Below are 26780 nucleotides of genomic sequence, written 5' to 3'. Positions count from 1 at the left end.
CACTGTGTGATAGAGTAAGGACGCTCATATATTAGCTAGAGTAGTGCTATATTTTTTCTAATCGTGCATTTTTGTGACCTGTCCAGGGTGTCTCCCCGCCTGCTGCCCAATGACTGCTGGGATAGGCTCCAGCATCCCCACAACCCTGAGAGCAGGATAAGCGGTTTGGATAATGGATGGATGGATGGATGCTTGTGACCATTTATGTTGTACTTGTGTGCACATCTGAACATGTACTTGCACATGTCCGTGTGTGCATGTGTGCACATGTGCATATGTTTTGGTATGAACAGTTGCAAACTCCATCTAGGCCAGGGGTGGGCAATCTTATCCAGAAAGGGCCGGTGTGGGTGAAGGTTTTTGTTCCAACTAAGCCACACCTGATCCCTTTAATCAACAAGTAGAGTCTGTGCTGAGGAACTTGATTAGGAGACACAGATGTGTAACTGCTCGGTTGGAACAAAAACCTTCACCCACATTGGCCCTTTCTGGGTAAGACTGCCCACCCCTGACCTAGGTATTTGTGCACATGTTTATGTGTCCACACATACATGTGCCAGGGCTTCTGTAAGGCCTATATGCATAATTGAGTGCATTTGTTTGCATAAAACACAGTGTAAGAGAGTGTGTGTGACACAATAGAGCAGCCAACTATGTTTAGGAGTTGGTCCATGTTCACTGCCCGGCAAGCGCCTGCTTGCCTGCTCTCTCTGCTGAATAATGCAACAAATGGTAAGTGGCGTGGGCGGTAGCGGAGGATCACCTCTTCTGAAAATAGACTCCATGCACTGTACGGCACCAGTCTCGCACGAGACACCACGGAGAGCTGCGCCCGGTTTTGCTGTGACATCGTTTTCCCGGCGATGATGTTGAAACGAGACGGCAGTTTTAACAACGGAAAACCAAAAGCTGCAAGCGGACGAGCTCGCAACCACTGCACAGAAAAAAAGACAAGAAGAGAGCAGATCAAGTCAAGTCAAATTGATATATACAGCCCTAAATCCCAGGTGGGCTTTTAAAAAAAAATCACATTGCATCCCTGTGCAGTGAACGACACATGCTATACTTAGAATCTCAATTCCAACGAGGAAGAACTCCACAAGCCACGTTAATAGAATTGCAAATTCATTAAAAAGATGCCCAAATTGCAGTGACTGGTGAGGTGATGTAGTTATATAAAAAGGGCTGAGGGAGATAATGATTATAGCAGTGGCGGCTGGTGCTAAAAAGGTTTTGGGGGGGGCGCAATTTACCTTGGCGCAGCACACCTGACAGCTGCTTTAATGTCCACACAGTCACAGACTTATTATGAAGGACACTATACATTTTATCAGGGTTTGTAAACGGTGGATGATTGACAGTTGAGACGAGGCGTCGTGGTGGGTGTGAACATAATTGACAGCCACGAGAACTGTCCAATCACATACGAAAAAAAAACAAACAACATTAAAACAATACCAATTCACTGCTAATAAACGAAAGTGGGGGTGTCTGGGGCGCAGCTGAAAATCTGAAGAAAGCAATCAGACAGCAGCCTCAGGTCACCTGCTCGCCACAAGTTCGAGGGCTTCCATAAGGTATCGTTTGGCCGGCGCCCCTCACCCAGGAAGTACATGTATTCATACAGAAATCAACCAAATACCATTTGGACCAATATTTAATGGCTGCTGACAGGCGCTCACAGACTGAAAACACTTTTATTTCACAATTATTTGCATTATACAACTAAATTATATTCAACATGCTTACGTAGATTTCATCTCTTGATATTTGAGGGGGGGGGGGGGACCCAGCGCCCTGTACTGCCCAGCCGCCATTGGATTATAGGGCTGCATGTTGTAGGGTTGGGGTGGGGGTGGGGGGGTCGCTTGTTGATGTGTGGCGGCTGGGAGCAGGTAAAGGAGGGGGGGTCGCTTGTTGATGTGTGGCGGCTGGGAGCAGGTAAAGGAGGGGGGGTCGCCTGGTTCATCGTTATCACAGCATCAGAATCAGAGGAGCAGGTGAAGCGCCTCAGCGGTGCAACATTTGCCCTCTCCATCAGCGAGGGCTCGCTACACCTGCACAGACCTCGTCTCCTTTTACTATCGATCCTCCTCTTTTTTTCTGCCCCACCCCCCACCCCCCCACAGAGTGAAGTTCAACTTTCTCCGAGGAGCTGTCGTTATGCAGCACAGTGGTCGACATGAGGACCAGCTAAGATTCACGCCGGAACGCCACGCGGAGAGGATGGAGTTACATCCGCTGATGCTGACCGGGATGCAAAACGCGTTAGATGTGTCGGACGTGTGCACGTGCTCGTGGGATTCTCGGACACGAGGAGAGCTCTGAGAGTTGAGAAAGACCTTTTGTCTTTTTTTGCATGTAAGTCAGCTGCGGGTTTTTTTTGGGGTCTTTTTGGGTTTTTTTTTTTGCGGATCTTGCCACTCTGTGAGGTAACAGGGGGTGACAGCCCGCGATCCTATTTTTAGAAACTACGTTGCGGTACAGGAGTCAATCAAACTGAGCCTAGAAATGTAACTGTGGGAATCTGCAAGCTGCATTGAAGAAGAAAAAAGGGAAAAAAAGCTGCAAGCTTCTCCCGAGCATTGCCAGCAGTGTAGCCTCCGCCCGCCAGGATGTGGGAATAGTGTACCTGTCATCAATATATTCGCCTCCCAGCTGATGCCAAATAATGGATTTTTGTCCGATATGCTCCCTGGGGAAGTAAGCTGGGAGATTGTGAACTTTCCCACCATGAATTTCAGAGCGTTCTGCAGCCGCAACAAGGCTCGTTATCCTTTCGGGACTTTATGTAGTTTTGCGTCTTGCGGGTTTTGTAGAGAACATTGCATTTTGGGTTGTAAATGAAGATGACCTGATGATAAAAAGAAAAAAAGAGGTCGTATACGTGAGAGTCAGGTGGCGCATATTTCAAAGTTATCACTGTTAATAGTTGTATTCTTCCTCGTCCATTTCCCCCCTCATCGAGTGAACCGCATCTCGGCTCTTATGGGAATCAAGCACTCCTCCCGCTGCGTGCTCCTCCGGAGAAAAATGGCGGAATCCGAGAGCAACGAGGTAAGTGAGCCAAATACGAGTCTCGGTTTCCGTGTTCCGTCAGGTCTGAAAAGAAACCAGCGACCGAACAGACGGACCGTAGATCCTCCATACTCACCTCGAGAAGACCTGTCTTCGAAGACTGTGCCAAAGCCATGTGTGTGTGTGTGTGTGTGTGTGTGTGTGTGTGTGTGTGTGTGTGTGTGTGTGTGTGTGTGTGTGTGTGTGTGTGTCAGGAGCTGCTGCCTGTTCACTTTGCCCACGCAGGGCTGCGTCCCGAGTAATTATGTCTACTGTGTGGTCCCTACCCGACCGCATCTAATCCGCGGGAAAATGACTTAAAAAAGAGAGAGAAGACAAAAATGTGGTGCAACGTATTTGCAAACACTATGAGAGAAAAAATAATTGGTAGTTATAACAGGATGTGATTCGAAGCCAAATAGGCACCGTCGGGCTTGTCAGGTGAACGGGACAGGAGTGTGTGCGTTGCCGCGCGACGGGACAGGTGTGTGTGTTGCCGCGCGACGGGACAGGTGTGTGTGGGTGTTGCCGCGCGACGGGACAGAAGTGTCGTGTTGCCGCGCGACGGGACAGGAGTGTTGTGTCTTGCCGCGTGACGGGACAGGAGCGTCGTGTTGCCGCGCGACGGGACAGGTGTGTGTGTGTGTTGCCGCGCGACGGGACAGGTGTGTGTGGGTGTTGCCGCGCGACGGGACAGGTGTGTGTGGGTGTTGCCGCACGACGGGACAGGTGTGTGTAGGTGTTGCCGCGCGACGTGAGAGGAGTATTGTGTGTTGCCGCGCGCCGAGACAGGAGTGTTGTGTAGTGCCGCGCGCCGGGACAGGAGTATGTGTGATGTTGGCGCGCGGAGCTCTGCAGGGAGAGCTGTCCGTGGTACTGCAGCAGAGTCCCGCCGACACCGTAATGGAGCCTGTCAAGTTCACGGCTCCCTGTGTGAAGCGGCAGTGCGCATTCCCAGGAAGTAGGAAGACAAATGGCATCGTCCCATACCCGATTGTCACTTATCGCACTTCAGCACATGGTGTGACGTCCTGACTTAGTGGCAGCCGGCAAACAAACGTGAGTGTCCCCGATTGTCACTTGTAATAGGCTACTCCGGCGCTTTGGCACATGCGTGCTGGATGAGTGTGCCAGTTAAACACGAGAGACGCTTACACATGACTTATATGGAGGCTTTTATTGTCTGTGTGTGTGTGTGGGGGGTGTGCGTGTGTGTGAAAGAGAAAGTGTGTGTGTGTGAGAGAAAGAGAGAGCGCGAGAGAGATAACGAGAGAGAGAGCGTTTGTGTGTGTGTGTGTGTGTGTGTGTGTGTGTGTGTGTGTGTGTGTGTGTGTGTGTGTGTGTGTGTGTGTGTGTGTGTGTGTGTGTGTGTGTGCATTTATTGCTATTCTTGTGAGGTCTGACCCTTAAAAGCCCACCTTTGGTGAGGACAAACTGGTTTTTGAGGATATTTGGACTGATCCCCACTAGCACCAGAGTCTATTTTGGGGGGAGGATTTGGGTGAGAGTCAAGGTTGGAAACAGGATTAGAGTTAAGGTTGCTGACGGCTAAGCTTGGACTTATGGACCTGGGGATGAATGTAGTCACAGGGGGTACCTCTATAGATTTGAGGGCCCCCACATCTATAGAAGGACCAACATCTATTCGTGCATGTGTGCCACTGTCTGTGTGTGTGTGTGTGTGTGTGTGTGTGTGTGTGTGTGTGTGTGTGTGTGTGTGTGTGTGTGTGTGTGTGTGTGTGTGTGTGTAATGGCGGCAGCAGAGATACCCTTTGAAGCCAAAGGCAGCCAGCGCAGCATGTTGCTCCTCAATGCATTATTTAACAAAAGATTTTCACTCAGAGCCGCTTTATTGGGGAGACCCTCCTCATTCTTTTTACATTCCATCAACACATTTCAGGGTGTGACGTCAGCACCTTTCTGATATAACGTGGGTGGGACACCGGAGGCATTTTTGCTACCGTCTTCCCTCTGTGTCCATGGAGCATTGGCGCAATTTGAAGATAAGTGCCATGATGGAAACATGGCAAAATTCTCATGGTTTTCTTTTCAGATCACAAGTGGGTACCCCCCCCAATTGTATCCGGCCAATTACCCCACTCTTCAGAGCCGTCCCGGTCGCTGCTCCATCCCCTCTGCCGATCTGGGGAGGGCTGCAGACTACCACATGCCTCCTCTGATACACGTGGAGTCGCCAGCCGCTTCTTTTCACCTGACAGTGAGGAGTTTTGCCAGGGGGACGTAGCACGTAGGAGGATGATGCTATTCCCCCCAGTCCCCCCCCCCCGAACAGGCTCCCCGACCGACCAGAGGAGGCGCTAGTGCAGCGATCAGGACACATACCCACATTCGGCTTCCCACCCGCAGACACGGCCAATTGTGTCTGTAGGGACGCCCGACCAAGCCGGAGGTAACCCGGGGATTCGAATCAGCGAGCTCCGTGTTCATAGGCAACGGAATAGACCGCCACGCCACCGGGACGCCCCCCGAATTAGTTTTTTACTGACAGAGGATTGTCAACCTCGGATTACCCAAATTGCAAAAAAAAGATTGACAGTTACCCCGCCCCTCTCAAAGTGTCAGTCTGCAGAGACACAAACGTGGGCATCCTGGCAGCCATGTTTGTGGCCATCGCGGACCTGCGACTTCCCCCCTGACATGCGCAACTTCAAAGCAATCAGAGTAAGACGTTCACATGTGTCGAGAGATTGGACGAAATGACGGGGGTCTTGCCATAATCGATGTCAGACTGGCACACAGTGTCAGCTGGCGTGCGTGGAAACGCATCCAAGGTGGCTCCAACAACAGTCAGACCACCACATGGCGGCAGAAGGCCTCGCAGACTGCAGGGAGAGAGAGAGAGAGAGAGAGAGAGAGAGAGAGAGAGAGAGAGAGAGAGAGAGAGAGAGAGAGAGAGAGAAGGCCCTTCTCCGATGACACTTGCAGATTAGTTTCCAGTCAGAAATAGAATTGGGGATGTGTTTGTCTGTCTGCTGGGTCAATGACAAGGACATTTGTCACCCTCTCGTCCCTGCATGTGTCAGGCGTCTCGCTTACGTCTGCTGCAGCCGCTCTCTCCCCTGGCACAGCACAGATCTGCACCTCAAACCTCCTCTCATCCACCCTTTCCCAACTCACCGGCCTGCCGCTCTCTTTCTGCATTGCAGCTACTCGAATATATGCTCATCTGGGCTCTGTAATAAGCATTTTTGTCACTATTGACCCCTTGATTCTTGGCATGGGGCACCCTGCTACTGTTAGGCCCGCCTTCTCGTTCCACCTTTGCTGTGTGATCACTTTTCATTTTGAGTTGACAAACTTGCCATGAGCAAGATTAGATGCACTATTTATTGCAGACGCTCACAATGCTCCGTGTACAAGCCCTAACCTATGACGAACAGGTTTGAAGGTCGTTTTTCAAGCGAGACTGCAGGTTATGGAAGCAAGGAGGCCTATTACTGAAATTACATCCTCGGGCAAAAAGCAAAAAAAAAAAAAGGAAGCTCCTGGATAATTCAAGTCATCAGTGCGCCCTCATGCATACGCCCTCCTTTTAAAGGGCAAGAGAATGTACGACACGTGCAACTGACGTACATTGTTGTGCATACATACTTCCCTCCAGTATTCTATACATTGCTCCTATTTGTTTCTTTTGTTTTTCCTCTTTGGTGCCTTTCTTTTTTCTTTTTTTTGAGTGATATAACTAAGTAGTAGAAGATACCGTAAACCGGAGTCAAATTCCTTGTACGCATAAGCATGGTTTGGCCAATAAATTTGATTCTGCTTCCGATTCTGATTTTGATTAAGACTCCGATTCTGACTTTGCTTGTGATTCCGATTCCAACTGATTCCGACTTTCTGATTCCGACTCCGATTCTGATTCTGCTTCCGATTCAGATATTCCGATTCAGATTCCAATTTCAATTCTGAGATTCCAATTCTGATTTTGATTCCGACTGTGATTCCGACTTTCTGGTTCCGATTCTGATTCCGACTCCGATTGTGATTCTGATTCCGATTCAGAGATTCCGATTCTGATTCCAATTTCGCTTCCGAGATTCCAATTCTGATTACGACTCTGGTTCCGATTCCGATTCCGAGATTCCGATTCTGATTCGGAATGCGGCAAACTCCGTCTATTCAGGTCACCGACACTGATATTACAGATGAGTAAAATAAATTCGCTAATAACGCGTCTCCCATTTGGCGTCCCTAATTGACGATACACAAGTGCCTTTTTGTCATGTTTTCCACATTATCCAGCTCTCCAACGCAACATGAAACGAATTCTAATAAAAACAGCCTTTGTCACTTGACCCCTGTATCACTATCTTCCAAAGGTGGGATCTTATATGCAAACTGTCCCCTTTGACAGTATTCTGTGACTGCGTGAGGAAAACACCGAGGCACCATGAGCAACAATTGAGGTCTCATAACTAATGCAAACAGCGAACACAAAGTAATTTCTTGTTGACATTTCAGAACGTTAACACAATTTCAGCTCATTAGCATTGAGTGGCGCTGCACCTCCGTCCATCCACGTATGGGTGATGGTTCACTGTGGTTCAACACCCAATATTGAATGCAGCACTTTCAGTGGGAATTCTTCAACCAGGGTCGGTCCGTTTTGGACAGCATTCCGTCAACAGCCAGTTGTTAACCTTCCCTTGGTTGTGAAATAAGACCGTATCAAGACATCCGGGGGAGCAGGGACAACAAAAAAAAGAAGCAAGAAAATGTAGCTCTGATGGGCAGAGGAGCTGCTGTGCAAGAGAAAGGAGAATAGTTACAGGCTGGATAAAGGGGAAAAAATCCTTCACAGTAAAGGAAACCAGAGTCAGCCTTTATCTCCGGTAGATTTGTACCCTGGAGGGCAGTCTCTTATAAGAGACTGACTTTATCACGGAGTAATTCAGAGGCCCTTTCCCATCTTCACTTGGCTCCTGATACAGTTGCTGCCAAGGCTAATTACAATCTCTCCTCCTTGATATGCTCGTTAGTATATTCTGATAGATCACGTGCTGTGGGCTCTGCTGTAATACTGATGCATCACCTTTGGTAGACCAAATACACTCCCTAAATTTTGCTCACCCTGTTAATTATTTAGCAGCCTGGATGCTGGAGGGAGACTGGATACCAGAATGATGTCTCTCGCGCTCTCTCATTGGATTACTCTTTCTCTACCTCAACCACCCTTTTTTCCCCCTTATGTTCCTCCTCTTCTTTCTTTCTCTCTTTCTCCCATAAGCCAGCAGCGAGCAGGATGATAATCAGAGCATTATGAGAGTGGGTCCAGTGCCTTGCCATCTGCTTCCTGTTGGGAGACAGACTGACTTCCTGTCATTAGTATTTTCTGGGCTGCATGTGAACTCACCTGCAGGCTGTGTGCAATAGTGTGCCGTCAGCTGAGCCGAGAGTCATGAGAAGAGATGGGTCTGGCAGGTGTAAGCCAAGCAAACATCCTCTGTAAGGGACTGCATGCAAAGGGCTTTGCCTCCTCTGACTTTGCAGGGAGGAATATGTTCTATCCATCACTCAGAGCGGTTTTGGTCTTTCACGCTACAGCAAGCTCGACTTTAACGTCATCAGAAACCCAATGGCCTAAAACTCAATTTTATGGTTTCTGCTCTCCCTCTTTTCATTCTTTTCTTTTTTTTTTCTTTTGTCACTCCTTCCTTCCTTACCTCATTCTTTCCTTGTCTTTTCTTTTTTCCTTCTCTACTTCCTTCCTTCTTTCCGTCATTTTCTTTCTTCCTTCCTTCCTTTCTCTTTCATCCTTCAACTAACTTTTCCTTCCTTCCTTCAACGAACTTTTCTTTTTTCTTCCTTCCTTCTCTCCTTCAACTATCTTTTCTATTATCTTTCATTTGTCCTTCCTATCATCCATCTTTTTACCCTTCGTTCAATCTTTCTTTCTTTAGCAACCACAGCCACAGCCTCAGCCAATCCGCATCATCCCATCCCAGTCAGCACAGCCTACTCCACTGCCGAAACCCGAGCCGTCCGTCAACCATGCCCCCCGACCGCCCCGACCCCCCCGGCCCCCCCACACACCCCATGCAGCCAGCCTGCCCAGTTGTCCCGGGAGAGGGAAGATGGCTAAGTTCCTCAACCCGGAGGAGATGACCTCCAGAGACTACTACTTTGACTCCTACGCCCACTTTGGCATCCATGAGGTAGGGTTAATCTTCTCTTATTGGGTATTTCCCACTGTGGTAGTGTCTCTCCACTTGTTACATGGGTATTACTGGGTATTTCTCACAGTGGTAGTGTCTCTCCACTTGTTACATGGGTATTACTGGGTATTTCCCACTGTGGTAGTGTCTCTCCACTTGTTACATGGGTATTACTGGGTATTTCTCACAGTGGTAGTGTCTCTCCACTTGTTTATTGGGTATTTCCCACTGTGGTAGTGTCTCTCCACTTGTTACATGGGTATTACTGGGTATTTCTCACAGTGGTAGTGTCTCTCCACTTGTTTATTGGGTATTTCCCACTGTGGTAGTGTCTCTCCACTTGTTACATGGGTATTATTGGGTATTTCTCACAGTGGTAGTGTCTCTCCACTTGTTACATGGATATTATTGGGTATTTCTCACAGTGGTAGTGTCTCGCCACTTGTTACATGGATATTATTGGGTATTTCCCACTGCGGTAGTGTCTCTCCACTTGTTACATGGGTATTATTGGGTATTTCCCACTGTGGTAGTGTCTCTCCACTTGTTACATGGGTATTATTGGGTATTTCCAGCTGTGGTAGTGTCTCTCCACTTGTTACATGGGTCTTATTGGGTATTTATCACTGTTGTAGTGTCTCTCCACTTGTTACATGGGTATTATTGGGTATTTCCCACTGTGGTAGTGTCTCTCCACTTGCTACATGGGTATTATTGGGTATTTACCACTGTGGTAGTGTCTCTCCACTTGTTACATGGATATTATTGGGTATTTCCCACTGTGGTAGTGTCTCTCTACTTGTTACATGGGTATTATTGGGCATTTCCCACTGTGGTAGTGTCTCTCCACTTGTTACATGGGTATTATTGGGTGTTTCCCACTGTGGTAGTGTCTCTCCACTTGTTAAATGGGTATTATTGGGTGTTTCCCACTGTGGTAGTGTCTCTCCACTTGTTACATGGGTATCATTGCGTGTTTCCCACTGTGGTAGTGTCTCTCTACTTGTTACATGGGTATTCTTGGGTATTTCCCATGTGATAGTGTCTCTCCACTTGTTACATGGGTATTATTGGGTATTTCCAGCTGTGGTAGTGTCTCTCCACTTGTTACATGAGTATTATTGGGTATTTCCAGCTGTGGTAGTGTCTCTCTACTTGTTACATGGGTATTATTGGGTATTTCCAGCTGTGGTAGTGGCTCTCCACTTCTTCCGTGCTGTGCCTGTTGTCATAAGCTGTTGGAGGGATCCGCAGAGGCATTTGTCTCAGTGGAATGACAGTAACATTGGTAATTTCCACGCCACACAGGTTTCCCCACTCTCTGAGTTTTCAATCCTCTACGACTCGGTGATCCCAAATCCTAACCTGACAGTGACAGGCAGCTGACACCTCTGAACAAATGACATTTAAATCTCTTTTATCCGCAAACATCCGCCGTGCTGCCGAGAGAAGGGATGGAGACTAGATAAGAGACAGTAGGCGTGAGGAGCAGGCTCCAAGTGTGACCTGCGATGAGACGAGTATTGTTGGGTCATATTTTTGGAATGTAGGTTTGTTGTTTAATCACTTTTGGTTTGTGACTATCGCAAAGCAGAAGTGTGCCGGAGGGGAGAGACAGCATGGAAGAAAAACAGAGGATAAAACGGAGCCTGAGGGCTGAGGCAGAAAGCTTACTGAGGCTTTAAAGCTATATATAGGTGGGACTTTCCCCGAGGTTCGGGAATTGGCGGCAGTTTAGACGATTGGTGGAACTGCATCCTATTCGCCACTTTGCTTCAATATAAATAGGAGAATCGAATGGAATGTAATCTAATGTAATGTAATCTAATGTCATGTAATGTAAAGTATGTAATGTCATTTAAAGTAATGTCATGTAATGCATGCTAATGTACACATAAAGCAAGTAAGTAGACACTACCTGTCCAAGTGAGCCAGCTACTGTCACAGCCTCTCGCCCTTGACATCAAAGCGATCGCCCTTGACACCTGCTACGCCAGCTGACACCTGCTACTCCAGCTGACACCTGCTGCCCCCTCCTTCACCCCGGCACACCAGCTGACACCTGCTACACCAGCTGACACCTGCTGCCCCCTCCTTCACCCCGGCACGCCAGCTGGCCATCAAGCAATCGCCCTCACCCTTAAAAGGCCTCCACTGTGGACCAGTCTTCGCTGGAACGTCGCCATTCATGGACTTCTGCCTGCCTGCCTACCTGCCACAGAGCCACCTCCTGCTCTACCCCCGAGATCGGTCACTTCAATAAAGACTGGATTCTTCCCTTACCTGGTTGTCCCGTCTGCTTTTGGGTTCTTTCCCGATACGTGACAGTACGTTCCAGCCACTATGGACCCAGCAGACCATTCCACCACAGACCTGGCCACGGTCTGCCAGGCTGTAGCCAACCAGGAATCGGTCCTCGGCCAGCACAGCCAGGTGCTACAGGGGATGGCGGACGCCCTCCGTGGGCTCAGCTCAAAGATCTCCGGAATCCAGACCCAACTTAGTGTCTCCGCTAGCCCGGGATCCGCCCTCCAGCTCCGCCACCCCCAGCGCCATCAACTTCGGCTAAGGAACCATGGGTTGCCCCGCCCGATAAGTATGATGGAGATTTTGGACTTTGTCGCCCTTTTTTGATGCAGTGTGAGATTGTGTTTAACCAGCAGCCCCAGTCATATTCCACGGATGGAGCCAAAGTCGCTTACATCATGGGTCTTCTCCGGGGAAGCGCCCTGGATTGGGCTACAGCGGTGTGGGAGATGCGGGCCTCCACTTCCTCATCCTACGCTGAGTTCACCACTGCTTTCCGCCAGGTTTTTGATCATCCCGTGCGGGGAAAGGATGCGTCAAAAAGACTGATCTCTCTCCGCCAGGGTTCCCGCAGCGTCGCCGACTACTCAGTTGAGTTCCGTACGCTATCAGCGGAGAGCGGATGGAACAACGAGTCCCTCCAGGCCGGCTTTTACAACGGGCTAAGCGAATCCATAAAGGACGAATTGGTTTCCTACCCCGAGCCTGGAGGGTTGGAGGAATTGGTTACCCTGGCCATTCGTGTGGACAACCGTCTCCGGGAGCGGAGGAGAGAGAGGACACGCCGCTTTCCTGGTCACAACAACTTACCACGGGCCACACCTCCAAACTCTGGGGGCCAAGCTCGCTCGACTGAGGTTGCCGTCCTCCGAGAAAGCCCGAGGCGTGAATCTTCCCCAGCTTCGGAGCCGATGCAACTCGGCCGCTTCCGGCTCAACCCGGAGGAGCGTCAACGCCGCATCACCGAGAACAGCTGCTTGTATTGTGGTCAGCCTGGTCACTTTCTCGCCTCCTGCCCTCACCGTTCCGTCAAATTAGCAGGCTCACGAGGGAGGGGGAGGATCCTCGTGAGCCCAACTGTCTGCCCTCTGTCTCCTCGTCCACATACCCAGTTGCAAGCTACCATCAGTTTTAAAGGTCAGTCCACTAAACTTTTGGCTTTAATTGACTCTGGAGCTGATGAAAGCTTTTTGGATGCAAGTGTTGTGAAGCAGTTAGGTCTTGCCACTGTGAGTCTGGACCAGCCTATTGAAGCTAATGCCCTGGATGGGCGTCTCCTGGCCCGGATAACCTCTAAGACCGAGGCTGTGCGCCTCCTGTTGTCGGGAAATCATCAAGAGGAGTTACGTTTTTTCGTTATCAATTCTCCCTTTGTTCCCATTATACTTGGTCATCCCTGGCTGGTTAAGCATAGTCCCCATATTGATTGGTCATCGGCCAGAATTTCAAGTCGGAGTCCCGTCTGTCATGCCATATGCCTCCAGTCTGCTCTGCCTCAGTCTGTCCCCTGTCAGGTGTCAAGCTCTGAGACCTCTGACTTGTCACTGGTGCCTCCAGAGTACCATGACCTCCAAGCCGTGTTCAACAAGCAGCAAGCTCTCTCCCTGCCTCCTCATCGCCCCTATGATTGCGCTATTGACCTGCTGCCGGGCGCTCCCCTCCGCAGCCGCCTATATAGCCTCTCCAAGCCTGAGCGGGAGTCCATGGAGAGATACATCAAGGACTCCTTGGCTGCTGGTCTTATTCGCCCGTCATCATCACCCCTTGGTGCGGGGTTCTTTTTTGTGGCCAAGAAGGACAAGAGCCTCCGGCCGTGTATTGACTATAGAGGCCTCAATAACATCACAGTCAAGAATAAGTACCCTCTGCCCCTCATGACTTCCGCTTTTGATTCTCTCCAGGGAGCCACAGTGTTCACTAAACTAGACCTCCGCAATGCTTACCACCTGGTCCGGGTTCGAGACGGAGATGAATGGAAGACTGCCTTCAACACCCCCCTGGGGCATTTTGAATATCTGGTGATGCCGTTTGGTCTCACTAATGCCCCAGCTGTCTTCCAGAGTCTGGTCAATGACGTCCTACGTGACATGTTGGATCGTTTCGTTTTTGTTTACCTGGATGATATCCTGATTTTTTCCAGAGACCTGTCAGAGCATGTCATGCACGTCTGCCAAGTCCTTCAACGGCTTCTGGAGAACCGCCTTTTCGTAAAAGCAGAGAAGTGCGAATTCCATGCCCCTTCAGTCACCTTCCTGGGCTACATCGTGGCCGATGGGCAGGTGAGAATGGACCCCGCCAAGGTCAGAGCGGTTCTTGAGTGGCCAAGCCCGACCAGCCGTAAGCAGCTTCAGAGGTTCCTCAGGTTTGCCAACTTCTACAGACGGTTCATCCGCAACTACAGCCGCGTTGCGGCCCCACTAACCGCTCTTACCTCCACCTCCAGACCGTTCCTGTGGACCCCTGTAGCAGAGGCAGCTTTCCAAGCCCTCAAGCACCGCTTCACCACAGCTCCTATCCTCATCCAGCCAGACCCAACCAAGCAGTTCGTTGTAGAAGTGGACGCCTCTGAGATTGGGGTGGGGGCGGTCCTTTCTCAGCGCTCCAGTGGGGATGGCAAGACACACCCCTGTGCCTTCCTGTCTCGCCGTCTCTCCCCAGCTGAAAGGAACTATGATGTGGGGAATCGTGAGCTCCTGGCGGTGAAATTGGCACTGGAGGAATGGCGACATTTTCTGGAGGGGTCTGAGCTTCCTTTTATAGTGTGGACTGACCCTAAGAACCTGGAATACATCCAGTCAGCAAAGCGACTCACCGCGCGCCAAGCCAGGTGGGCGCTCTTTTTTGGTCGTTTTAATTTTTCTTTGACGTACAGACCTGGCTCCAGGAATGCCAAGCCCGATGCTCTGTTTCGTGTGCATGGGGAGGAGTCTGAGCCCAATCTCCAACCTGACACCATCGTTCCCTCTACCTATATGGTTGCGGCTGCGGCTGTCACCTGGAACATTGAAAGGGAGGTCATGGCAGCACAACAGACTCAGCCTGACCCAGGTAACGGTCCCCCGGGCGCTTGTTTGTTCCAGACGCTGTTAGATCTAGCGTGTTGCAGTGGGCTCACTCTTCCAAACTTACCTGCCATCCTGGAGTAACCCGTACCCTAGCCTTCCTCCGCAGGCGGTTCTGGTGGCCTTCCATGACGGAGGATACTGGGTCTTTTGTTTCTGCCTGTCCTGTTTGTGCCCGGAATAAGCCCTCCACTCGGGCATGTGCCGGTCTGCTGCGCCCCCTGCCTGTTCCACAACGTCCCTGGTCGCATCTGTCCTTGGATTTCGTCTCTGGTCTGCCCGCCTCCGACGGTAACACCGTTGTACTGACTGTCGTTGATCGCTTCAGTAAATTTGCTCACTTTTTGCCCTTGTCTAAACTGCCTTCGGCCCGAGAGACTGCGGATCTGCTGGTCAGGGAGGTTTTCCGGGTCCACGGTCTTCCCCGTGATATAGTGTCTGACCGTGGCCCCCAGTTCACTTCTGCTGTCTGGAAGGTTTTCTGCTCTGCCATCGGTGCCACCGTCAGCCTGTCATCGGGGTTCCATCCTCAGACCAACGGCCAGGCCGAGAGGGCCAACCAGGCATTGGAGACTGTCCTCCGCTGTCTGGTGTCTGCCAACCCATCCTCTTGGTCCTCACAACTTCCCTGGGTAGAATATGCCCATAACACCTTGCCATCGTCTGCTACTGAGTTGTCCCCTTTTCAATGCCTTTACGGCTATCAGCCCCCCCTTTTTCCTTCTCAAGAGGTAGACATTCCGGTTCCGTCTGTCCAGGCCCATGTCCGTCGGTGCCGTCGGACTTGGCGGCGAGCCCGTGCTGCACTGCTCAGGGCCTCTGGCCGTTACCAGCGCTTGGCGGATCGTCATCGCACCCCTGCTCCGGACTACTCCCCCGGTGACCAGGTATGGCTCTCTACCAAGGATCTACCCTTGAGATCTGACGCTAAAAAACTGTCCCCCAGGTATATTGGTCCCTTTCCCATTATCAAAGTCATTAACCCCTCTGTGGTCCGTCTGAAGCTGCCCCACACTCTCCGGGTTCACCCTTCCTTCCATGTGTCCTGCCTCAAACCTGTCTCTACCAGCCGTCTAGTTCCTCCGGCCCCCCCGCCCCCAACTCCTCATATGATCAACGATCATCCAGCTTACACCGTTCGTCGTCTCCTGGACTCTCGTTGCCGTGGTCGCGGCCTGCAGTATCTCGTGGATTGGGAGGGATATGGCCCGGAGGAGAGGTGTTGGGTCCCTCGTCGCCTTGTCCTGGACGCGAACCTCATCTGGGACTTCCACAGGACGCACCCTGACGGGCCTAGTAGGTCGCCCGGTGGCGCCCCTCTGAGGGGGGGGGTACTGTCACAGCCTCTCGCCCTTGACATCAAAGCGATCGCCCTTGACACCTGCTACACCAGCTGACACCTGCTACGCCAGCTGACACCTGCTACTCCAGCTGACACCTGCTGCCCCCTCCTTCACCCCGGCACACCAGCTGACACCTGCTACACCAGCTGACACCTGCTGCCCCCTCCTTCACCCCGGCACGCCAGCTGGCCATCAAGCAATTGCCCTCACCCTTAAAAGGCCTCCACTGTGGACCAGTCTTCGCTGGAACGCCGCCATTCATGGACTTCTGCCTGCCTGCCTACCTGCCACAGAGCCACCTCCTGCTCTACCCCCGAGATCGGTCACTTCAATAAAGACTGGATTCTTCCCTTACCTGGTTGTCCCGTCTGCTTTTGGGTTCTTTCCCGATACGTGACAGCTACGGATTACTTTTTACCTCCAACCAATCTTTAAATACTCCAGTGGGGACGTCTGGCTGGCATAGCGGTCTATTCCGTTGCCTACCAACACGGGGATCCCCGTGTTACCTCCGGCTTCGTCGGGCGTCCCTACAGACACAATTGGCCGTGTCTGCGGGTGGGAAGCCGGATGTGGGTGTGTGTGTCCTGGTCGCTGCACTAGCGCCTCCTCTGGTCGGTCGGGGCGCCTGTTCGGGGGGGAGGGGGAACTGGGGGTAATAGCGTGATCCTCTCACGCGCTACGTCCTCCTGGTGAAACTCCTCACTGTCAGGTGAAAAGAAGTGGCTGGTGGACTCCACATGTATTGGAGGAGGCATGTGGTAGTCTGCAGCCCTACCCGGACCGGCAGAGGGGGTGGAGCAGCGACCGAGACGGCTCGGAAGAATGAGGTAATTGGCCAAGTACAATTGAGGTGAAAAAAAAAGGGGGGGACTTACTCCAATGATCCAATGCAAGCCAAAGAAAAGTTCTTGTTTTGACGTGCTGCCAGTAATACTCTCTTTTTACTTTCCTCAGATCTTCTCGTTTATATGATAGATGAAGCTGCAGAGGTGGGTTTTGCTTTGGCCTTTCCCATGGCTGTGAAGTAGTGCCCGAGTGTTTGTCTGCAACTCCCCTTTATGCCACTTAAAACACCTTATTTCCTGCATTCACCTACACTTTCACGCCATTATACCGGTTGTATGGAGGCGGTTAAATAGAAAGATCCAAGGAGTCTCATGTTACACAGTATTTTTTCACTGAGACATTATTATTTTGCCATGAAAAAGTCCTCCTATGCAGCTTTAAAGATGAAATCCGGGATTTTTCCAATCTGTCTCTCCCACTGTCAGCAAGAACTACAAACATGGTGTAGCAGCCATTGACGCTTGTGTGTCGTCAGCGCAATAGTCATCATCATCATTATCGGTGGTGACTCGGGGTTGAGTGTGACTGTCCTCCGTCTAGATCCTTGTGGGTGTCCTTGTGGTAGGACGCCTGCACGTGACAGCTTTTTACGTGAAGAGGCTAATGTGACTGCAGCCACTACACGGTCCTTGGCAGGGGGTGGCCAGAGTCCAATGGTATGGAGAACCAAGACGATTGGGAGCCACCCTCTGCTGCAGCCTTCATCCACCTTCACTGGCATTGTCTTCCACCAGTTCTGCCGCTGAGGTCTTTGTTGGATCGCGCTTCATCTGGAGCCTCCCCTTGACCTATCCGCCTTGAGTGATCCTACCAGGAGCCAAGCTCTGGACGGCATAGCTCTTGGGGTCATTGGTACATGCAAGATTCTCCACCACGACAAGGTGGCGATCCAGGAGAAGAAAGCTCAACAGTAAACAATTCCCACCCTAGTAGGGATTGCATCCTGGGACCAAAATTAACTCGGGCAAACTATATCAAACTATATGTAAACACTGTAGAATTGGGGCGTCCGGGTGGCGTGGCGGTCTATTCCGTTGCCTACCAACACAGAGATCGCCGGTTCGAATCCCCGTGTTACCTCTGGCTTGGTCGGGTGTCCCTACAGACACAATTGGCCGTGTCTGCGGGTGGGAAGCCGGATGTGGGTATGTGTCCTGGTCGCTGCACTAGCGCCTCCTCTGGTCGGACGGGACGCCTGTTGGATGGGGGGAACTGGGGGGAACAGCGTGATCCTCCCATGCGCTACGTCCCCCTGGTGAAACTCCTCACTGTCAGGTGAAAAGAAGCAGCTGGCGACTCACTGCACATGCATCGGAGGAGGCATGTCTACAGCCCTCCCCAGATCGGAAGAGGGGGTGGAGTAGCGACTGGGACGGCTCGGAAGAGTGGGGTAATTGGCCGGATACAATTGGGGAGAAAAGGGGGGGGGGCACTGTAGAATTGGCAGATTAGCTGTTCACCAGAAGCCTCACCACATCATCATCCCGTTTCAATCCTTTTTCGTGTTTGAGTAGGACCGTGTTTGCTGCTGGACCTGTGCTCGTCCTACGCGGTCATATATTTCAACACCAGTGCATGGAAACTGTCTCCAACTATGATAAATATGCCCGTTATTTTATCACGTAACTCAACTCCATGGTCCAGATATAAAATGTGTCTGGGTAGGAACAGGCTGAGATTAGTGGGAGTGTCTATGGCAGTCCAATATTTATCAAAGCCAGGCTAAAACGCTAAACGTTATCCTGACAAACCCATGGCCCAAAGCCAGGTCAGTGGATCTTGTGTGTTATGCAGAAAAAAAAACCTAACTTAGCATTCTCCTCTGGGCTGATTCGTGCCAACTTCTCCGTGACCTTTGCAATTTCTAATATGCTCAAACAGGAGATGCTAAAGGACGAGGTGAGGACCTTGACCTACAGGAACTCCATGTACCACAACAAGCATGTCTTCAAGGACAAAATAGTGCTGGATGTAGGGAGCGGGACTGGGATCCTGTCAATGTTCGCTGCCAAGGCCGGGGCCAAACACGTGTATGGGGTAAGACGTGCCGCTTACACACTGTGTTGTCCTTCAGCTAGCAAGCTGCTCACACACACCATGCATGCATGTGTGTGTGTGTGTGTGTGTGTGTGTGTGTGTGTGTGTGTGTGTGTGTGTGTGTGTGTGTGTTCGTGTTTACGGCTGTACATATGTGTGTGTGTGTGTGTGACACAGTAAATTAATTTTGCGCCATATTTTGGGGACTCTCTTATCGAAGAGGTAAAGGAAGGCAAAATGAGGTGGTCTCTCAGGCAGCCGAAACGCTGGCATTTTCGGAGCTCTCTGATACATTTATTCCAGAGCAGAATTAATTGCCACACGGGGCATTATCTACAGAAAACGTGCTGGATATGTACCTGTAATTTGAGATAACCAGGTTGGAAGCCCTCACCCGTCTTTCCTGCATTCGCTTAAAGGGAAAAATGTCAACAAGTCCTACAGCCCATACGATCACATGGGTCGTTTGACCTCTAATACGACCCACAGGAGCGTTTCCTAAATTAGCGCCCCTACCGGCGGCAGGAGATATGCCATCGATACTTTTCGCCCCTGTGCATTGTGGGTTTTAGAGAACAATATAAGATGTAGTCAGTGCGTTTTGTGTTGTTTCGCCGTCTAGTATGCTAAGATTGCTACTGGCAGTATGTTTACCTATGAATAACGTTATAAGAGCTAACTTAACGTTAGCCAAAAGTTAGAAAGTCAGCGAGCGTGGACATTATAACCGCTATGTGACATTAAACTTTGCTTTTATTAATATTCGTTCTCACGATATGGAAGGAGATTGCTTATTGTTACAGGGAAAGTAATGTATTATAATTATGGAGGACTGTGAGGAAGTAGCTTAAAACGTAACTATAGGTCGTAATAAGCTGTTTGTACAAACGACCTAAGGGGTCGTTTTTTGGTGGCGGCCAGTCTCCTCGGGCAGGGTTGTGGCTAGATGGGATACAGCCACGGACGGAAGTGACGCAAAATCTCACTGGGCGTATCTCGTTGCTATGGCAATAGCTAGCCTAGCTACCACGAGTGGTTAGCGCTGTCGCCCGTGGTGCGGGGAGCTGAGGTTCGATCCTGCTTACTCCCCTCCTTTGGGTAGCGCGGGGACGCGCTTCTACCAGCTCCTCCTCGCGCCTCTGAGCGCATGGTGCAACCCACCGCTGCCACCAAATGTAGCGCGAATTCAGGGAGCAGGCAGGATCGAACCTGAGATCCCACACTACGGGCGACAGCGCTAACCAGTCAACTAAAGGGCCGGACCCGGAAGTCAACAGGCTAGCGAGTCTACACATCCGTGGATGTACACTGTTACACTATCTACATCTCTGGTTTGCTTCCGGGTTATTATAATATGCCGTGTGATATAATCTACACCAAACACTGTATGGGATACATTCGAACATCACATTTATACCAAACACAAATATTCTGAATCTTCTGTATTCCAGGGATAAATACTAATTATCTGTTAAACTTGAAGGAGACTATTCAACATGGTGCCGTCTTTGCTATAGTTATGTTACTCAACAGGACATTCAATAGTCACCTTTTATTCAAATTTCACAGATAATGACACCCACTTTTTTAACTGTCCCATTGTTAGTTTGTGCCTTTGTAAAGAGTCTGACAAGCAGCATTAGATGGAGCTGAAAGTCGCAGTTTTTTGGTGAGGGCCTTTTCTTCTCGAGCCCACTGCCAGTAGTAACAGCAAGGAGCGGCACCTTGACACCGCGACAGAGGAAAACCCTCTTTGAGCTCCGTCTCTTGGGGGGTGGGGGCATCAGGTTGAGTCCGTAAGGAACACCAGTGACTCTCTGACAGGAGTGAGTAGCTGCCAAGGGTCAATGTGAAGGGATGTTGAGTCCAGACATGGCGAGAAGACTCCGTGCCTCCACTGCCAATTAGATGCTGGATGTTTGTTGGGCTATATATGTGCACTGGTGGGGGGGGGGGTGTAAGAAAATATTGACATGCTTGATGGGTGTACTGTCTTTCACAAATAACATTTGTATCAATTTTCAAAAATACTGCATTGATTTTTTTGGACCCCCCCCCTTTTCTCCCCAATTGTACCCGGCCAATTTCCCCCCTCTTCCGAGCCGTCCTGATTTCTGCTCCACCCCGTCGGTCGATCCGGGGAGGGCTGCGGCCTACCACATGCCTCCTCCGATACATGTGGGGTCGCCAGCTGCTTCTTTTCACCTGACAGTAATGAGTTTCGCCAGAGGGACGTTGCGCGTGGGAGGATCCCGCTATTTTCCCCACCCCCTCCCGCACAGGCGCCGCAACAGACCAGATGAGCGCCGCAACAGACCAGATGAGGTGCTAGTGCAGCGACCAGGACACATACCCACATCCGGCTTTCCGCTCGCAGACACGGCCAGTTGTGTCTGTAGGGACATCCGACCAAGCTGGAGGTAACACGGGGATTTGAACCGACGATCCCCGTGTTGATAGGCAACGGAATAGACCGCAACGCCACCCGGACGCCCTACTGCATTGATTTTTAAGACTACAGAGATGTTGCCGCAGCATGAACTCATAGTGTTGTTTGCCTTTCCCACCACTGGGTGGCAGGTGCAGTTTTGTAACAGGACTGCGAAGAACCGCAACAGCGCAGACGCTGCAAGTGGCGCGCTAGCCATGTCTCTCATGATTCTGATTTTATCTATTTGAAGTTGTTTTCTTTACAAGAGTCAAGATTATTTATTTGTTACGTCTCATTATAAGAGTACAGGAGAGTAAAATTCTTGAGCTTCAGCTTCTCAACGCGTTAGCAACAATAGCAATAAAATAACAACAGCACAAAAAAGCAGTAATAATAATAAATAGTGTGCGGTGTATGTAAGGTGCTGTGTGTAGGCCCAGCCTTCATAAATGTGCATACGTGTGTGTAGCTGTTTGCATATTTGTGTGTGTTTGTGTACGCCAAGCTACTTCTGTGTGTGTGTGTGTGTGTGTGTGTGTGTGTGTGTGTGTGTAAACATTAAATTTTCCTAAGATTTTGACAAAATATTACAATATATCAGTGTTTGTAGCGTCCTAATATAATACAAAATACTGAATCGGAGACATTTAATTCGTGAAATGAATCGTATTGTCAACTGTTTGCCAATCCAAAGCACTTATGAGCACACACACATACACACACACACACACATTCACGCAAACACACTCAGCACAGAAATACACTAGGGCACTAGCATGCATGTGCATTTTTACATGTGGTAAACTTAGTTGTCTACAGGGTTGTTGATGGGCCAGCACATCAGTCAGTCAGTCTCGTGCTGGCAGAATGAGATACAGGAAAAAGGCTACGAGGTCTGCTGGGGGGGGGGGGGGGGGGGCAGAAGTAACTTTAAGTCTCTGCAGAGCATTGAGTGTGCATGCTCAGAGAGTCCTCCGCTGCAGCAGACACGCCATTTATTCTGAAGGGCATTTTTTATTTTATCTTTTGCTGCATTCTACATATGCGTTACACCAAGTCACAATTAAAAGACGTTTTTGGATGCCATCCCCTCAGTTTCTCCATCATGCACAGACAATGTCTAATCTTAACCAGGCTCCAACATAAACTCCCCCACATATGTTCTTGAATGGGAGAATACAACACAGCTGGGTCTCCTTAACTGTGGGTCTGCTCTCCGCAGCATGTTTGGGTCCCAGCTTGGGTTTCTATACCACCTGTAGTTCATGAAACGAGTCCTCTTGCTGATTGGCACCAGACGGACGCCTTGCAGCTTTAATAACTTCATTCACTCGAGACAGACGTTTGCCCGGCGAGCTGAACACGGTGCTCCCTCTAAGGTGAGGGTCTCTGACCCCGGGGCCTCCCGACACTCCAAAAAGCTCGGTATTGATCATGTATCCCACTGTCCTATTGCCCTCATTATTCCTCACAAGTGCTCCTGAAGTGTTGAGAGCTGAAACTGATGAGAGAAGGACCTTTATTTTATTTTTTTATCAGTTCCATTACTGCTGTCAGTTCAACAAAACAGTCACATAGGCAGTGCAGTGTGAACCTGGTTCACCCCCCCACCCCCCACCCGGCTCCTGGAAGGGAAGAATACGCGGAGGGAGGGCACCAAATAAAACAGAGCAAAGAGCAGGAAAGATAGTTTGGGGGTCACCAAGTCGGGGGAGTGTGAACGAGGAAGAGAAGTTGGCAGGGGATGAGTGACCGGCTGCAAAGCTATTTCAGGAGGTGCTGAGTTTAATAAAGGAAAAAAAATGAGATGTGTGGCATTTCACAATGAATACCCAAGTCTATGCTGAGTCACTGCTAAAAGAGTAAGAAATAAAGTACGTAAGGGAAAAATGTGAAGGTAGAAAAAATAACAGGGTTGGGGGAAAAAAAGTCAGAGAGAGAGTAGGTAAGAAAGTAGGGGGTCAGAAAGAGGAAGGGTAGGGGGGAGAGAAAAAAAATAAGAAAACGGAAGAATTGCCCAAAGGATAGTGGTTATGAGTTTTGCAGGGCTCGGCCTCTAAAGGTATGGCTCAAATCGACCAGCGACTGGCCTTTACACTTTTCATTACCTGAAGTGAGTGACTCCAACTGTGGACAACGAAGACAAACTGTTCACCATCACATGGACGGCGCTCCCTGCTGAGGAGCACTCAGAAGCAATCATGCTCCTCTCAGTATGACGCTCTCAGAGGGGAACCTCCATGTCCTTCACACCAGTGCTGGAACTGACCAATCCCAAACGCTGCAATTTCACCCCCCATGCTCCAGTCTCAGCTCCGCAACCGCTGCTAGCTGCCATAACCCCAGTCAGCTCTCCTGAACATTATGCGGCCCACCTGTGAAACCTGATTTAGACATTTCGACTGACCCATTAACCTTCCCTCGATCTTACTGTGCTGGGCTCATGTGTGAATGCAAGACAAGAGTTGCTAATCCATAAAAGTTGCAACAACAATTTGCCAACGCGCGACAGAGTAACATTTATGGACCAACACAGAAAGCTGAATCGGTTCATCTGGACACAATGTTTACTGAGACAAACTTTCATCACTCATACAAGTGACCTCTTCAGTCTCAACTGACTGCAGGCATCCCCACTCTTATAAACATCCATCCATCCATTCATTATCCGAACCGCTTATCCTGCTCTCAGGGTCGCGGGGATGCTGGAGCCTATCCCAGCAGTCATTGGGCGGCAGGCGGGGAGACACCCTGGACAGGCTGCCAGGCCATCACACAGGGCCCACACACACACCCATTCATACCTAGGAGCAGTTTATTATGGCCGATTCACCTGACCTACATGTCTTTGGCCTGTGGGAGGAAACCCACGCAGACACGGGGAGAACATGCAAACTCCACACAGAGGACGACCGTGCCACCCCCTTATAAACAATACAGTGGCATAACGACCGAAACCAATGATCGGTTTCATATGCAAATTGCCATGACCATTAAGTAGCGTTACAATGGCCATGTGTACTATTCACAGAGGATTTGGGAATGATTGCAATCACAGCATTGTAAGATGGCGATAGATGTACACTTAGCCCCCCCCCCCCCCCCCCGGTTCAGGGATGGTTGGTCCCTCTTCACATTGATGGCCTCTTTGACTCCCCATTCAAACAAGCCTTCCTCCCTATCAAGGATGTGCACATCCTCATCCCTGAAAGAGTGGCCACTGGCCTGTAGATGGGTGTAGACTGTGGAGTCCTGGCCTGACGTGTTAGCTCTCCTGTGTTGTCTGTGAATGTTCTCATTCATCCAGGTCATGGTTAGCCAAAGGAGTTGAATCAAGTGCAACTGGACTTGGTATATATCCGTATACCAGTCATGGCAATCTTGCTGGCACTTAACAGCGTACACTATATTGCTCTGCTTGTGCCCGGGGACCCGATCCTTGGAGTGGACCAACTTCTGGTGCAGCGTGTTTTGGGGTTTTCTGTGATTTTCTTACCTGGATTATTGAGCAGGCATAAAGACATTTATGGAAGAATTACCAAATGATACCAGCGTGAACAAAAGTTGTCACTGCCACGTTAAAAATGCTTTTACAAGAGTGAGTGAACCATTCACATGGACTGTATCCTTGACTTATACATGGCAGATGAAGAGTGGGATTTATTTTTAAACCAGAGCATATTTAAAAATATCTGCAAAATTGACAACCTAGAAGAGAGTTTCTTTCAGCTCACACAGACTCAGCTGTGTGGTGCAGTAATATGGAAAATTGAGAATGGTGAAATGATAAATGAATAAATAAATGAACGAATAAGTAAGAGAATCATCTTAGAGATGCTGTAGTTTACAATATAGAGATACCCTACATGAGCAGGGAACAAGAGAAGACACTGTCAGCTCATGTGTGAATAAAAGCTATTTCCATCCATTCATTCATTATCCGAACCGCTTATCCTGCTTTCAGGGTCACGGGTATGCTGGAGCCTATCCCAGCAGTCATTGGACAGGCCGCCAGGCCATCAGAGGGCCGTCACACACGCACACATTCATAGGGACAACTTAATATGGCTGATTCACCTGACCTACATGTCTTTGGACTGTGGGAGGAAACCGGAGCACCCGGGGGAAACCCACGCAGACACAGGGAGAACATGCAAACTCCACACAGAGGACGATCCAGGACGATCCCTCAAGATTGGACTACCCCGGGGCTCGAACCCATGACCTTCTTTATGTGAGGGGACCGCGCTAACCAGTGCGCCACCCACTACTAAGCTCATCATGCGAAAAACAGTTGTTGGCTAATGTCAGCTAGCTAGTCCAACGTTACCAGATCTGCTGCAGACTGACTTACCCCGTCCTGTACTGTCTTTCCTTCCTCTTTTCTTTCTTTTTGCCATATCTTAATGGTTCATTTTTCGCTTTTTTCACTATGACTAGTACTGAGTGTAGCAAGGATGTTGGAAGGGGGTTGTTGATTTTGAGATGCTTTTGAATGTTGAATTGAGTCATCACTCGGACACCCCCCTTGCTTGGAGACTCACAATAAGTAGTTGCTTGCCTTGCCAGTTTGGAGGCTTTGGTGTCGGCAATGGTTGAAAAGAGACCGGAGCCAAGCAGACGTGCCAGACCCGGAGAGTGGTTGCCTCTACGATGTAAAGATGAAGAAACTTCAGATTAGGACATTTGTTTCTGACAATGTGAAGAGTTGGGGCTCTCGCGGAGACCTGAAGAATGCCCCGCAGAGGATGGATATGGATTCTGCACGGCCGTAAAAAGCCAAGGGAATTTATATCGTTGCTGTCAAATTAAATAGTAAACTCTCTGTTATGCCAAAACAGAAGCTGCTTCCAAAACTGACCTCAATCCAAAAACGCTTTCTTCTTGACATTGATACTTGCAGGAACTTGGCCCCACATACTGATTACAAATTACACAGTGAAGGACGGGGCTATATTTTATGCTGCTGGATGCCAGATAGATGTAATTTATGGTAGAGATCAGTGGCAGCTGGTGCTAAAAAAAAATTTTTTTTGGGGGGGGGCACAATTTACCTTGGTGCAGCAAACCTTACAGCTGCTTTAATGTCCACACAGTCAATTATTAAGAAGGATAATGTAGCTTATAGATGTTATCAGGGTTCGTAGACGGTGGATGATTGACAGTTGAGACGAGGCGCTGTGGTGGATGTGAACATGATTGACAACCACGAGAATTATCCAATCACATTAGATCAAAAAAACCATTAAAACAATGCCAATTCGCTGCTAATAAAAGTGGGGGTGTCTGGGGCGCACAGAACTGCGCCCCATGGAAAACCTGAAGAAACCAATCAGACAGCAGCCTCAGGTCACCTGCTCGCCACAAGTTTGAGGGCTTACATAAGGTATCGTTTGGCCGGCGCCCCTCACCCAGGAAGTATATGTAGTCACACAGAAATCAACCAAATACCATTTGAACCAATATCTAATGGCTGCTGACAGGCGCTCACAGACTGAAAAACACTTTTATTTCAAAA

The 26780-nt window shown here is 49.8% G+C and overlaps 1 protein-coding gene across 6 annotated transcripts in view; it reads left to right on the top strand.

Moving 5' to 3' along the window:
* Positions 1 to 2979: 2979 nt before the first annotated feature.
* The window catches only part of LOC130114263 (protein arginine N-methyltransferase 8-B), a 48633-nt gene continuing 24832 nt past the window's right edge, over positions 2980 to 26780 (top strand). The window contains exons 1-4 of one of the 6 annotated variants that reach the window (XM_056282081.1): positions 2989 to 3057; positions 7765 to 7785; positions 8979 to 9233; positions 18676 to 18831. In XM_056282081.1, the coding sequence (XP_056138056.1) occupies positions 2989 to 3057; positions 7765 to 7785; positions 8979 to 9233; positions 18676 to 18831 (501 nt within the window). Of the gene's footprint in view, positions 3062 to 7764; positions 7786 to 8978; positions 9234 to 18675; positions 18832 to 26780 lie in introns of all 6 variants that reach the window. The other 5 variants (XM_056282086.1, XM_056282085.1, XM_056282083.1 and 2 more) reach the window with 5 other exon arrangements.

Source organism: Lampris incognitus, chromosome 6, assembly GCF_029633865.1.
Source record: "Lampris incognitus isolate fLamInc1 chromosome 6, fLamInc1.hap2, whole genome shotgun sequence".
NCBI classification, from domain to species: domain Eukaryota; kingdom Metazoa; phylum Chordata; class Actinopteri; order Lampriformes; family Lampridae; genus Lampris; species Lampris incognitus.
The sequence above is the reverse complement of the archived record's forward strand: the minus strand, read 5'-3'. Positions and strand labels throughout refer to the sequence as shown.